This window comes from Glandiceps talaboti, chromosome 5, assembly GCF_964340395.1.
Source record: "Glandiceps talaboti chromosome 5, keGlaTala1.1, whole genome shotgun sequence".
NCBI lineage: Eukaryota > Metazoa > Hemichordata > Enteropneusta > Spengelidae > Glandiceps > Glandiceps talaboti.
Genome location: NC_135553.1, coordinates 21622934 through 21637771, shown reverse-complemented (window position 1 = coordinate 21637771; position 14838 = coordinate 21622934). Strand labels below are relative to the sequence as shown.

General features: G+C 36.6%; 1 protein-coding gene across 2 annotated transcripts; it reads right to left on the bottom strand.

Annotated features, from left to right (window-relative positions):
• Positions 1-523: 523 nt before the first annotated feature.
• Positions 524-14226, bottom strand: LOC144435975 (spondin-1-like). 2 transcript variants are annotated; one of them, XM_078124621.1, is made up of 6 exons: positions 14126-14226; positions 7475-7766; positions 6227-6409; positions 4236-4285; positions 3279-3363; positions 524-769 (listed from the first exon to the last, which is right to left on the bottom strand). In XM_078124621.1, the coding sequence occupies exons 2-6, from the start codon at positions 7740-7742 to the stop codon at positions 711-713; spliced, it is 645 nt and encodes a 214-aa protein (XP_077980747.1). In that variant the 5' UTR covers positions 7743-7766; positions 14126-14226; the 3' UTR covers positions 524-710. The 2 variants fall into 2 exon arrangements, with proteins under 2 accessions (XP_077980747.1, XP_077980748.1); XM_078124622.1 differs by having other exon boundaries at positions 7475-7763; positions 14126-14195.
• Between the last annotated feature and the right edge of the window lie 612 nt (positions 14227-14838).

Sequence of the window (14838 nt, the reverse complement as noted above, 5' to 3'; positions counted from 1 at the left end):
TTCTTACAACAATGATTTATCTCATGCCTTTTAATAACTCCTTACTTTGACTATATACAAGTACGCCCTCAAACGATTTCGAATTCGTAGACACAGCTTCAGAAACAAAAATAAGCAATGGTTATTTCGGCGATGTTGGATCGTCACAGAATCGCGAAGGTATGTACGGGCTTTGTCACCATTACTTGTAAATACAAAAAGTCTCCCAATCTGGCATTGAGACGTCGATGGCAGCCAATCAGGTTAAAGTGGCCATATGGATTAGGATTGGGTATTTATTTTGGATTTTTAATTTATAAAAAAATTTGATCACGACATCCTACTTGAAAAATCAATGTGAAACAACATAAATTGCAAAAAGCTACAAAATGTGTAAACGTGTGTTATTTAACGTACAATAACAAACATTTGACACATTTAATAATCTTTTGCAATTTATTGAATTACAAACAAATATTTGGCACATGTTGTTTCACATTGATTTTTGCCATGATAAAATTGCTTTTAAAATAAAAAGTCCAAAGTAAATACCCAATCCTTATCCATATTGCCACTTTTAACAGTTTGGGGGTGTACTGAAATATATAGAACAGTCAAAGTATGGCGTTCATAGAATGATGACAAACTGTACTGTAGTTAGAAAATGTATATGATGTTCACATCTGGTATCTTGAATGAAAGGAGGATATACTTTCTTGCTCTCTGATGTACTACAGAGTGGATACCCTGTTTGACGGTATACACTTGTAACAGATGACGCACATGCAAACTGTACAAAAGGAAAAGAAGTTAAACTTGTATTTAAAGAGACATTTCATGATTTCACTCTTAAGTCACTCATAAATTAATAAAGCTGGGAATAATCACAGGGGACAGGGGAAATATATGTACGAAGATTTACACTTTTTTACTAATTATTTTTGCAGTATTAATAAAGATGATACTCTACATATTGAGCGTCTATTTTCCCCAATCACAGTAATTTACAACAGGTGGTTTAGTTCACACTCGGCAAGTTATGTCGTCTCAGAGTCTACTCTAAATCTTAACCCGATATAACAAAAACACACTTATGAACAATTTCTGTCGGCCAAGAGGCAGGTTAAACTAGGTCGGGTAAAGGAGGGTAGTTTTGACCCAGAATGATTTGTTGATTACGTAATTGTATTTAGTTTCCCATATAAGGAGGGTCAAGGTTCAGGGTTACTGATAAATGATTGGAATAAATGAAGGCTATGTTAATATTTGGTGAATTTGGTATGTGATTTATGTCGACAATGAGTCAAATATACAATATGAATGGGACCCAAAATCCAGTTTTCAGGTTTACAACTTATGGCACCTTAGTGTTGAAACACACATTTGTACTCTGAACATTGAGTCAAAATGCTTAATGTCTTTAGCTGTTATCTAAGAGTACACATAAGTTGTCAACTGCTCTACCACATTTCTATCCTTTGTGTAAACAATCGCTGTATATTCTTCTTACATGTCAGCAAACATGTAATCGATGGATTGATGGATCGATTTATTGATTGATTTATTATTTGGTTGAATGATTGACCGATTGAATGATCATTTTTTGTGGTGCAATATAATTTATTTTGTGTGTGATATTTAAGCAATAAACCACCACATTGGGATGGTATACCAAGAGGTTTTGACCAGTGAATGAAAATGCATGAACGATAGCGAGTGCATATATTGTGTTCACTGGTCAAAACCGAGTTTATAAGACACAACATTTTCTGGTTTCATTTGTGCCCCCATCCCTGCACGGACTACAACGTTCGTAGACGAACAGTCAACATCAAAATTTGAACACGTGCCAACTGTGCATTATCGCTCATTTTAGACGCGCTAGTTCAATGTCTAGACAATCAGATCTCTCGATTTGCGCCATCAATATACTGGTATAATATAATGATCAATTGACCCATTTATTTACATATTTTTGGTGATACAAAACTCTTTTCTTCTTTCCCTGGCCACCTTTCTCTCTTTCAGTTGTATATAATTCTCTTTATTGACTAAATAAAGACACCTTGTCCATTCTTCTCCTCTTATCGAAATTAAAACACCCCTATTTGCATAATTAGCATGAATCAGTTACCATGAATATTTGCTTTATGTCTAATCTTCGGGGAGATTATCACACCGGAAAAGAGTCAATCATACACACACTGGTAGGCATACTAGTTAATGCTTAAATGAGTGTGAAAGAGAGAAATGTAGCAAGGAAAAGAGGACAAAAAGTTTGATATCACCACAAAATTCAAAGAGTCAAGTGATCAATATCACACAAAATAAGTTATATTGCACCACAAAAATTTATCATTCAATCGGTCAATCGATCACTCGATCAGTTACATGCTCGCTGGCCCCTGTGCCTTAAGCAAGATGGCGAATGATTATAGAAGGGATGTGTTGCGAACAATTACAACCTTATGTGTAAGCATTGGGGAATAAAATGCACGCAAAATTTATACCCATGTATCCACATTTTTTTCAACACAGTACAAGTAGTAAACATATACAAATCTTCGCATGTATGCCCCCCCCCCCCCCCATGGTATAACTGCAGTAATTGTCACAATCTGTAACGATTTCTGTGAACGTCATTTATAGGAATAAAAGTAGCTGACAGTTGTATTTCCTTCCAAAATATGTAATAACATTGCCAACAGTTAAACGATTTGCATAAAACACAACTTATTTGCATAAAGATAATTTATATTCACAAACTTTGAAATATATCAAATTTTATGCAAATTATATACCTGAGTTATAACGTAAAATTGAGAAGGCAAACCGTCTAAGTAAACATTTTCAGAGCTAATTACACTCTGCTTTGTGAATCTTGTCATTAGTTGTGTAAGCCTTTCAGCTAAAAAAACTTAAACTCCAACTTCACATAATTAACACTTGGGGATACTAGTACTGCAAAGTTAGAATGTACCCAGGCAGTGCGACTACTAAATTTGTCAATCACTATTTCACGTTGTTGAAATAGTGTCATCAGATACCAGGAATTTGAAACTGGCCTTTTAATTGAACAACACTTCGTAAACTTACAAAAGAAAAAGAAAACACGAAACAGTTTTTCAAATTGTTTGCTTTATTTTCAGAGGTCGTACGACATCTTTGTAGAAAGACAATAAATGAAAGAATTCACATTTAAAATTTAAATAAATTTGTAAGCAAATTCATAGGCCGGTTTACATCACTGTCAAAGAACGAGATTGTTGATATATAAATAGAGGTTGCTGTTGACTTACCTAAAACAACGATTCCTACTGCACTGGTCGAAACGATTACCTCGAATCTGAAAAACCCACCTACGATATCATCATTATCATTGTTCTGCAAGGGATAGGATTTAAACCATACATATCATATACATTTTGATATATGCGTCCGATATAAAGGAAATTCACAAATTCACTCCGGTGGTAGTAGTAGTTGGGGAAAAAACAATACCTTAAAAAATGTTAACTATCAAAAAAGTTTAATTTGTTTTTTCAATGCTAAAAATGATAGAGCGAGGGTCCTTTTCTATGTCTGACGGAATTGAAAGCATGCCTTTAAAAATTTCAACAGGGGAGGGGGGCATGTTTCAGAGAAAGGAAATTGAGGGATTGAGGGACGGTCACTGTTTAGCACGATGGAATCGGGGGAGGGTCGTCATATTTTATTCAACAGCTCCCCCCTGTGATTACAAAATGCTCCTTAATTTGGATTTCATTGATTGGCTGATGATACATTGAGCATGCAAGGCTATGTATTGATCGATTTACTTGTAGTCATACCGTCCGTTTGAGTTGTCGAAAAATGTTGTCACACTGCCTTCAAATAATATAATCATTGGCATAATATCCGAATGCTTCCCATTAGGAAAACAAAAGCAAGATCTTTTATAGTTATGACATTGCAATTGGTACATGAAATTATAAGTACACTGAAGGGACACTATCTATCATAACAGTAAGACAATTTGATAAATGCTATCCACATTTCATTAAACGCCTGCCAGTATGAACAATGTATGGGCACGTTCTATGCAATCTAAAAGGTACAATTAGACAGACAGACAGACAGACAGACTAACTGACTGACTGACTGACTGACTGACTGACAGACAGACAGACTGACAGACGTTGTCTTACCTTTATGCGAGAGGTAAAAGTAAAATTAAAACACAATATGCAAACAACCTGCATGAGCATTTCACTGACCTTTGGAGGAGAGTCGTCGTCAGAATCGTCTCCAGAATAGTCGTCAGGGCCTGAGAACAAATAATTGATTTGTAGATAGATAGATAGATAGATAGATAGATAGATAGATAGATAGATAGATAGATAGATAGATAGATAGATAGATAGATAGATAGATAGATAGATAGATAGATAGATAGATAGATAGATAGATAGATAGATAGATAGATAGATAGATAGATAGATAGATAGATAGATAGATAGATAGATAGATAGATAGATAGAGGGAGGGAGGGATGGAGGGAGGGAGGGGGGTGGATGGAGGGATAGAGGGAGGGAGGGATGGATGGATGGATGGATGGATGAATGGATGGATGGAGGGAGGGAGGGAGGGAGGGAGGGAGGGAGGGATGGATGCATGCATGCATGGATGGATGGATGGATGGATGAATGGAGGGAGGGATGGAGGGAGGGGGAGGGAGGGATGCATGGATGGATGGATGGAGGGAGGGAGGGATGCATGGATGGATGGATGGATGGATGGATGGATGGATAGGTGGGTGGGTGGGTGGCTGGATGGAGTGATGGATGGATGCATGGATTTTGACATCATCAATTAATTTACCACTAAAGGTTGACGGACAGATAACAGACGACGACGGAGAATCCACCTAACCCTTAAAGGTGATTCAAAAAGCTCACAATCACTATTGCTAGACGAAATGTTTGTGAAAGGTATTCTGGTTTGATTACAGATGAAATAAAAGGTGACGCGAGTACGAGTATAGTAGGCTAAAATAATATGCCTTCCTCAGATGCCGTCGACCCCGGCCCTCAACGCATCACGACGGCATTGTAATGCTTCTTCTAAGCAAATGATAAAAAATCAGATAAATAAAAGTCATCGAATGTGAAACACCCGACATTACAAGTGTTTATGTATATCTAGTCTAGCCATTTTGATTTATTTTGCCATAATATGGGGACATAATATTTTAGCATTTATACCCACAGACACTGACAATTAGTCAGGAAGTGTGAGTAAATATCGGTAAATGTTGGTTAATAAGACATGTAGACTGTAGCTTTTGTTTACTGATGTCTATTACAACCACCAGCAATGTATTTTTTCACAATGCTGTTGAGTTTTATTCACCTGTTGACTACGCTCGTCATAGGCTACGTGCTAACGATGTCTCTCTATGACGTCATAAAATCCCGTGGTCTAGGTGGGACCGGAAATACCCGAAAACTCTCGAAGTAAATCCGAAGGGAACTAAAGGTCATTTTAAGGTGTTTGCAGACGCTTTTTTACAGTTTTAAAACCAGTATACATTTCACAAACATGTCGTCTAGCAAAATAGCAATAGTGAATGTGTCACTGACAGCGGAGCTAATTTTAATAAGAGGTGTAGCAAGTTTCATTAGAATTGATTCAGTAGTATTGGTATATTGTTCACAGACAGACAGACAGACAGACATACATACATACATACATACATACAGACAGACAGACAGACAGACAGACAGACAGACAGACAGACAGACAGACAGACAGACAGACAGACAGACAGACAGACAGACAGACAGACAGACAGACAGACAGGGTTGGCGGACAGGGTTGGCGGACGGACGGAAGTTCAAAAATAACTGAAGAATTTGATATTGTAATGAAGCATTCCTTGTACACTATAATTAACTATATGTTGTCCTTCAAGTATATTTGTAAATAGTCAAATAGTGGGTTTGAACAAATACTAACAGCTAAATTTCAAACGATATACATTTTTCTTCCACCCTAAATATACGGTCATGTCTTTAAAATGGACAAATTTTGAATTGATTTTCACGTATTCGGCAGTCAAATTTTGTTATGAACTATCTGTAACGTCGATACACTTTCAACTAGTGTCGAATGTTTCAAGTATTGTTGCAAGCATTAAGGTTGTTTCCATGATAAGACTGTGTTATTCATGGTGTGGATAAAAATACAAACAGGAGTGGATACTTACATACAGGAGCATAACAAAGCTGTGATTCACTCAAACCGTAATTACAGCTTCCACCACAGGATGCATACCCCGCGATACTTCTAGTTCTAATTTGTCCTCCGGTACCGCCACAAGAAATCGAACATTCGGACCAACTTCCCCAGATACTGACGGAACAGTCTACGGCACCACATCCTACATAACCTAATTACCGAAAAACGTTGATTATGCAAATTTCTCATTTAAACAATGCAATACATGAAAAACCTTTATATGACATATGCGCTTTATTACTATTGATATACTTAGTAATAGAATTATGTGTACATTCTTACGACATAGCTTAATTACCAAAGCCAATAATTATGCAAATAGATCGTTAATATTCATAATGTTTACCAAAACTTATTCAGTTCTTACAGTTAGCATAAGAAAGATGTGTAGCAAGTTTCATTATAATTAATTCAGCAGTGACATATCGTGGTCACAGACAGACAGACAGACAGACAGACAGACAGACAGACAGACAGACAGACAGACAGACAGACAGACAGACAGACAGACAGACAGGGTTGGTGGACGGACGGAAGTTAAAAAATAACTGAAGAATTTGATATTGTAATGAAGCATTCCTTGTACACTATAATTAACTATATGTTGTCCTTCAAGTATATTTGTAAATAGTCAAATAGTGGGTGTGAACAAATACTAACAGCTAAATTTCAAACGATATATATTTTTCTTCCACCCCGCCAAATATACGGTCATGTCTTTAAAATGGACAAATTTTGAATTGATTTTCACGTATTCGGCAGTCAAATTTTGTTATGAACTATTTATAACATTGATACACTTTCAACTAGTATCGAATTTTTCAAGTATTGTTGCAAGCATTAAGGTTGTTTCCATGATAAGATTGCGTTATGTATGGTGTGGATAAAAATATCAATATTTTATACTTGCAATACAAGACAATACAATACAATACAATACAATACAATACAATACAATACAATACAATACAATACAATACAATACAACACAATACAATACAATAAAATACAACACAACACAACACAACACAACACAACACAACACAATACAATACAGTACAGTACAGTACAGTACAGTACAGTACAGTACAGTACAGTACAGTACAATACAATACAATACAATACAATACAAAACAATACAATACAATACAATACAATACAATACAATACAATACAATACAATACAATACAATACAAGTAGGAGTGATATACTTACATGCAGGTGTATAACAATACTGTGTTTCAACCAAACCATAATTACAGCTTCCACCACAGGATGCATACGCCACGATACTTCTTATTCTAATTTGACTCCCGGTACCGCCACAAGAAATCGAACATGTAGACCAACTTCCCCAGCCACTGACGGAACAGTCTACGGCACCACATCCCCGTCGTCGCCGCCGTCGCCGCCATGAGTCGGAGTGAAACAGTATAATCACCAAAACGAAGACGGTCATAAGTGTTGACGTTCGATATCTCATTACAGCAACCAGTTAGAGAACCTGCTATTCATAATAGAAATAAGATTTCATGTGTAGTATTAATTTCGGGACAGTACATGTACGTTCCTGGTTTAACTACGTGTTTTTAAAGACGTATCTAGGAGATACATAGACGATACGACCAAGACATGTTGGGCTTGCTAACCCATACAGCTTACTCAAAAGATATGGAAGCAACATTTTCTATTCGATAACGAATTGCATGTGGCATCGTATATATTTATAGGTCATGAATCACATTATAGAATACTTTACACGGTGCATGATCGGCTGGCTGTTAATTAACTTTCCCCACTTGTAGTAAAACTGTGTGTTAATCATGAATGCAATGATACCGGTCATACACTACATAAAACAAATAACTCTCGTACTGGAAAGAAATACTGAATGTACGGAACTGCACATTACAACTAGTGCAACCGTGTCACATTCGTTGTCAATAAATGATGCTTGGTGGCGCTGTTTATGAAAACTACACATGGCTACTACATGTACTATATACGTGTCCCGGAGGATTCTGTATTTAAATAAGGTTGATTATTATTCATGTAGGTAAAAGTTGCACAAGCCGAGTTTATGCACTATTTTCCTCAAGTGAAAATACTTGAATAAAAGTACATTCTAGTATGATGTCGATGTCGATGCACTGTAAGCTCTCTATATTGTCAATGTATCATTTCTTTTGTTCAAGTTGACTTATAACTGAGCCTGATGGGCTGGGAGGTATGTTATTATCTCGTCACTATAATAAAATAATCTACTACTACTACTACTACTACTACTACTACTACTACTACTACTACTACTACTACTACTACCACTACTACTACTACTACCACCACCACCACCACCACCACCACCACCTCCACCACCACCACCACCACCACCACTACTACTACTACTACTACTACTACTATACTACTACTACTACCACCACCACCACTACTACCACCACCACCACTACTACTACTACTACTACCACCACCACCACCACCACCACCACCACCACTATTACTACTACTACTACTACTACTACTACTACTACTACTACTACTACTACCACTAATACTACTACTACCACCACCACCACCACCACCACTACTACTACTACTGCTACTACTACTACTACTACTACTACTACTACTACTACTACTACTACCAATATATATAATAATCTTCTTTATTCCCAGAAATATATATACATATATAACAATTCTACAATATATGAAGTATTCAACTTGGGAAAGGAGACGAAAAATAGTTGCCTTTGCAACTAGTCGAGTCCGTCCCATTTTACAATCTTACGGATTAGGAATTACCAATTACTGGGGCTGCTGGTCAAATTGAGTATATTGCAATATTGACAGAATAGAAAAAAATCATAAAGGATTTAAAAAAATACATTATATAAATATAGGTGGATAAAAAAAATAAAAATAACCAAACAAACAAATACACAAACACAAAGAAACAACAAATGATCTGCTTAAATATACAGACAAACGGTAATCAATCTCTATGAATATGAAGTATATCTAGTTTACAATAGTTTTTGAACTCTGTTTGGAAATGACTTCTGCTATTTATGTTGCGAATGTTGTAAGGGATGCTATTCCATAGTTTAGCACCTGCATACTTGACAGTGAACTGGCCAGTCTTATGGTTTGCTTTTGGGATGGTAAGGTCGTTTCTGGCGCTCTGTCGTGTTGTGAAGGAGTGTTTAATGGTGGTGAAAAAATCCTGAAAGGTATCCGGTAATCTGAGGTGCAAAACGTCATGAACGAGAACGGCAAGCTGTAATTTGTGCTGTTTGAAAATGTCAAGAATATTCAACCTTTTAAATAATGGCCCCGAGTGAGCACACCAGTGACTATCTGTTATGGTGCGCACTATTCTTTTTTGAATTAAAAAAATTTCATTCTGGTAAATCGGTAACACTCTTGCTATTTTGAGGTCATCGGGAAAGATGCCTTTTGAAAATGATAAATTAATAAGTGAACATAAGGGTTTCAACATTTCTTTTGAAGTGTCTTTTACAAGTTTAACACCAATGCCATCATGACCAGCCGCTTTCCTAGTGTCCAGTGAAGAAATTATGTCTTTGACTTCATTTTCAGTAACAGGGCGGAGGAAAAAGGAAAACTGATTTGGGCTATTTAAATATGACATGTATTTAGTTCCTCTAGAATTGTCAATTTTCTTTGCTAGACTTTCACCTATATATTTGAATGAAGAAGTCGTTAAACTGTTCAATAATATCCTGCGGTTAAGTAATAAATTCTGTACAGCTTTCAGATTTGGGTTTTATTCGATTCGGTATTTTCAAACTTTTGTGTTTTTGTTTCCTTAATAGTTCATGTATAACGTCCCACATCTCTTTGGTGTTGTTCTGATTTGTCATGAGAAGATTTGTGTAATAGTATTTCTTGGCTTTTTTCAGTATGGAAGTCAGTGTATTTCTATACTTTTTTTACCGAGTGAACAGTGGTTCTCTAAATTTCTCTTTGATTAATTTAATGTACATTTTGTGTTTTACTTTTATCGAGTTTTTTTAATCCTTTTGTAATCCAATGTTTACTTTTCTTTCTTTCTCGTTTGCCATTGGCATGTAGAGGAGCGTGTTTATCACAGATACTCAAAAATATTTTGCTAAAATTTTCATATGCCTCATTGACATCATGACAATTCAGAACTCCTTCCCAACACTCTATATGTAGATCATGATTGAAATTTTGGACTGTATAATTTGAGAAATTTCTCGAAAATGATAAGGGAGTTTCCGAAGGCAAAGTACAGAATTTATTTACAAATACAAAAATTGGTAAGTGATCGGAAATATCGGCGATAATAACACCTGCGTCAATGTGCTTATTACTTAAATTCATATATAAATATGATCAATTGTGGTTTGACAGGTTTTGGTAATGCGAGTTGAATTTTAAATCATTTGCTTTAAATGAAAACAAGAAAGTGTGTTAAGTAATTTCTGTGAAGTGTTAGATTTTTAGATGACATTGATGTTAAAATCGCCAACAATAATACAGCCATAGTACTTGTGATTAACTTGATTCAGAGTATTTTCGATACCATCTATAAAGGCATTTTCATCAAAATGTGGTGGTCTATATATTACGCCGAGAATGTAATATTTCCCTCTATCAACAAATTCCAACCACATTGATTCAGCAGCTGGCACTGTTATATCTGGAATAACAGTATAGTTTATAGTGGAATGTACATATGTCCCTAGACCGCCACCCCTACCCCGGTCTCTACATTGAATTTCGAGAGAGTAATTTTCCAATTTATACATATCTGTATTTTGTATTTGCCAAATTTCTGTAAGAGCGATAAACTTGAAATTGGTGTTTATACTATCTTCATATACAGATTTCAACTCTTGCGGAATGGAGCAACAACAGGATTATTCATGCACTGTAAAAAACGCCCAAAAAAAACACACAAAAAACACCACATTCTAGCAATATAGAATGCGAAGAAAACAATAGCACTGTGACTTGCCAACATGCATTTAAGTCACTGGATAGTGAGATAAATTATTGGTTTCAAGTAAACCATGACACCATATAAGTCCATATAAGTATCACAAAGGATCGCACCATCTGAAAGACATGTACTCTCACACCACTTCGAGGGGTTAAACCCATAGGTGACAAGTTGGGAAATGAATGAGGAGTGATGCCAAAAGTCACAGGGCCTACTATACTGAGCAGACATAACTTAACCAACGTCACCAAGAAATAATGTCCCCGAGACAAAAGGCAAGGATAATGGATTTCAAACCAGTTACCTTGAGAAATTAACGATACAATATGTTGCAATTGATACAACGTTCTTTCTTTTGCGTATCCCTACATACAAGAAGGTTTACTTGTTTCGAAATTATATATGTATTATGTATCATGTACCATGCACAAGTCAGATCATTGTCTTTGAACAGAAAATATGGATGGATTATATACCCAGGCCGTTCCAAGTCACCAAAACCCGTGTCTACGTCAATTGTTCTGCGGTGTTCCAAATTTGTCAAATCATTTAAAAAATCGTCTAGCGGCTCGTAGTGACAAGACCCCTAAGTTCCTTCGTATTTTCATTGGCTGAACTAAGAAAAATATTGGGGAATAACGTCTTATTGTTCAATTTTAGGGGGAAAAGTTACAATCAGTAAAAAGACACGTATCACATACCGACTTGTTTACATGATATATATGATCGAATAAGAACAATAATGAAATATTGTACAGTTCCAACACAGAAGTAATTAAATAGTTGTCCTTGGCCCTTATTATATAAACTTTAATATCAGTTTAAATGAAAACATTTTGATATTGTTCAGGTTCGTCACGAACAACACGTCTTCCTAAAGGGGTCAACATTTTCGTCGATCAAACATAGCTTGGAGCTACATGAGCTAGTACGAGTTGGTTAGTTCGACACGCTACTTTGTTAAAATATCTGTGCACAGAATAGTTGCGGTAATTAGCCGCCATGGTCACACAAAAGAAAGTTGTTGTTCCTGGTCAGGAAACGTTGCCTAAAGTGGTGTGACGACGCAAATTGTTTTTTAATTGTTCATGTTTAGTTGTGCTGTTGTCTTCCCAGAAGTAGTAGAGATTTATTTTGTGTTTCCCTTGGATTTGCAGTCTGCATTGGCTGGACAAACACAAGAAAAAAGAAGATCGAGGCAGGGTATTTAAGTGATGCAAACTCACCAGAAAACGATTCTCTTTTTTCTTGGCCTTAAAAACGCCCACCATGAGATCTATGTTACAACTTTCTATAAAAGCTTCCCATTATTACATGTGCGATTGGCCGTAAGATCGCATCGGTAGGCAATCATGCTGGAGATTTCGCCTACATAACTTCATACCATCTCTTCACTATTTCAAAATTGAAAATCAATCTTGTTTTTACTTTGTTCGATATTCCGAGCAGCCTAGGAAGTTGCCGGTGAAAACTGTGCCAATGCCAGTGAAATCACGAATATCGGCATTCAGGAGGTGACATTCTAAATTTACTGGTATATAAAAGGTGAAATTTCACATTTACCGGTATTTTACCGACAATTTTGAAGGTCGCACTTGCAAGTAATTTATACATCGCAGTGTAGTGTAGACTCTGACTGACATACTGTGACTCCAATGCCGTGTGAAGACAGACAAAGTTGTTGACATTAGTTTTGATTGACACTTCCTTTATTAGATAACAATGGACGACCATTCACGTGAACAGTGTACTCAAATTTGATACGTTTGTGTTTGGGTATGACTCTGACGGCAAGCCTTTGATTCCAACACAATTTTTCCTTTTCTGTTTTTTTTTCATTGGCTACTCCGGTTTGCCCCGGACATTGGTGATTTCAGTTCAACGTCTTTCCACAAATCATGACAGTTTGACCGAGTACCTACACATCGGTGAATAACCGGTTCCAGTCTGAGTAAACGGCTATAACTCATTTCTAGTAAGCCAGGTACGAGTGATGGAAATATTGAACAACCTGCTAATCGCAACAAGAGAACAGGCGACGTTTCAAATGCCATGGCTTCAATAGATCAATCGTCACAGTCTGGAAAATCTGAAGGTGTGAAATTTGCACGATGGCTTGAACAATTTGAGTGGATAAACATCCATACCAGTGAAAACAGCAAGTACCTCATAGATGCAAATTACGGAGTATGGTGTCGCTATTGCAAAGTCTCGAAAGAAAAGTCTGATTTCGCGTTGGAAGGGGGAATATTGGTTGAAAAACAAACAAACTTTAAAGGAACACTCCATTTCTATTCGGTGACACACGTTCGAGACATATATTTCACGAAACCAGCGGCGGACAGTCCCTTGGTGAAAGCCTCAGGTATAACTATTACTTGAATGGTGATAACAAATAGCAGAAATAAAAATAAATATTTCCGAGTTATTGCTACTCCTCAGAAAAAATGGCGTCGGTTTGAATTTAGTTTATTATTTGCCATGGAAACGGGTGTGAATATTCCGCGCATGTAGGGGATCACGAAAGCCGAGTGAAGTCGATGATGGCAAGCTTTCCTGTGCTGAGAACATGAGGCGGGCATTTGAAAACATTTTTGAGAACTAACTTTCTTTGGGACTTGAAAAAGCACATATAGAGCTAAATTTCTTGCATAAATCATGAAATTGCAAGAGTATACCCGTATGGAAGGCATTCAGTTTAAATCTGGTTACCGTTCACATTGCTTTTATGTATTTACTGTAATGAAGATCACCTACTTGAGCCGGTTTTACCATAGAACCTACGTGTAGGGTCTACGCTTTTACTAAATTATATCTTATACATAACGATAGATATATGAATGACATAATCTTACCTTAATTCCCTTTGTACGATTTAGGATTCAGTTAACTCTGCTAAGTACTGAAATGGGATGTGAAGATGTTGGTAATCCGCGCTGTGTAGAGTTGACGTTGCCTAGTTTATCGTACTAGGAACAAACCCAGTAAAATTCAACGATTGGTTCGTTGATCATTAGAGGCTCTTACCATTATGTTATGGGGGTTTTCAACTCATAACTTACATATTAATATTCTGCAATCCTTGCATTTAATTAAGTGATTTAGCTGAGCGCAAACATTTCTCATCTCTGACTTCATGGTGTAATGGTTGAACTCATATTCAACCGTTACGGTAATTGTTTTTTTTAAAGTGTAAAGATAATAAGTTACTCCCTATCCCATTCCCACTACACCCCCACCCCCACCCCGCGTGCAGTACGTTTGGTTTTATAAAATACAATAGCTGTTGTTCACGAAACAGATTAAGCCTTTGAGCAATATAGTATTACAGCACGTGACGGGAATAATGATACTCTAAACTCATCCAGTCATCCAGCATTAAATTATAATTGTTTTGCAAAGCCTCCATTCAGCCCCGACAGCGAATAGCGCCAGTAAAGCGTGTAAACTCCTGCATTCAATTTATCGCGGTTGTTGTGTCGACATGGAGCTGGTGTTGAAGACTTGAAGCCATTTTGCATCTCGTTGATTATATATTGCCTATAAGTTTCATGTATAATGCGTGACA

Bases quoted from the DNA above. Each gene is read 5' to 3' on its own strand.
- LOC144435975 (XM_078124621.1), bottom strand. From the start codon at position 7,742: ATGAGATATCGAACGTCAACACTTATGACCGTCTTCGTTTTGGTGATT. The intron at 4,286-6,226 runs GTAAGTATCCAC...ATTTGTTCTCAG, and splicing joins GCTTTGTTATGCTCCTGTAT to GCCCTGACGACTATTCTGGA. The intron at 3,364-4,235 runs GTCAGTGAAATG...TATCCCTTGCAG, and splicing joins ACGACGACTCTCCTCCAAAG to AACAATGATAATGATGATAT.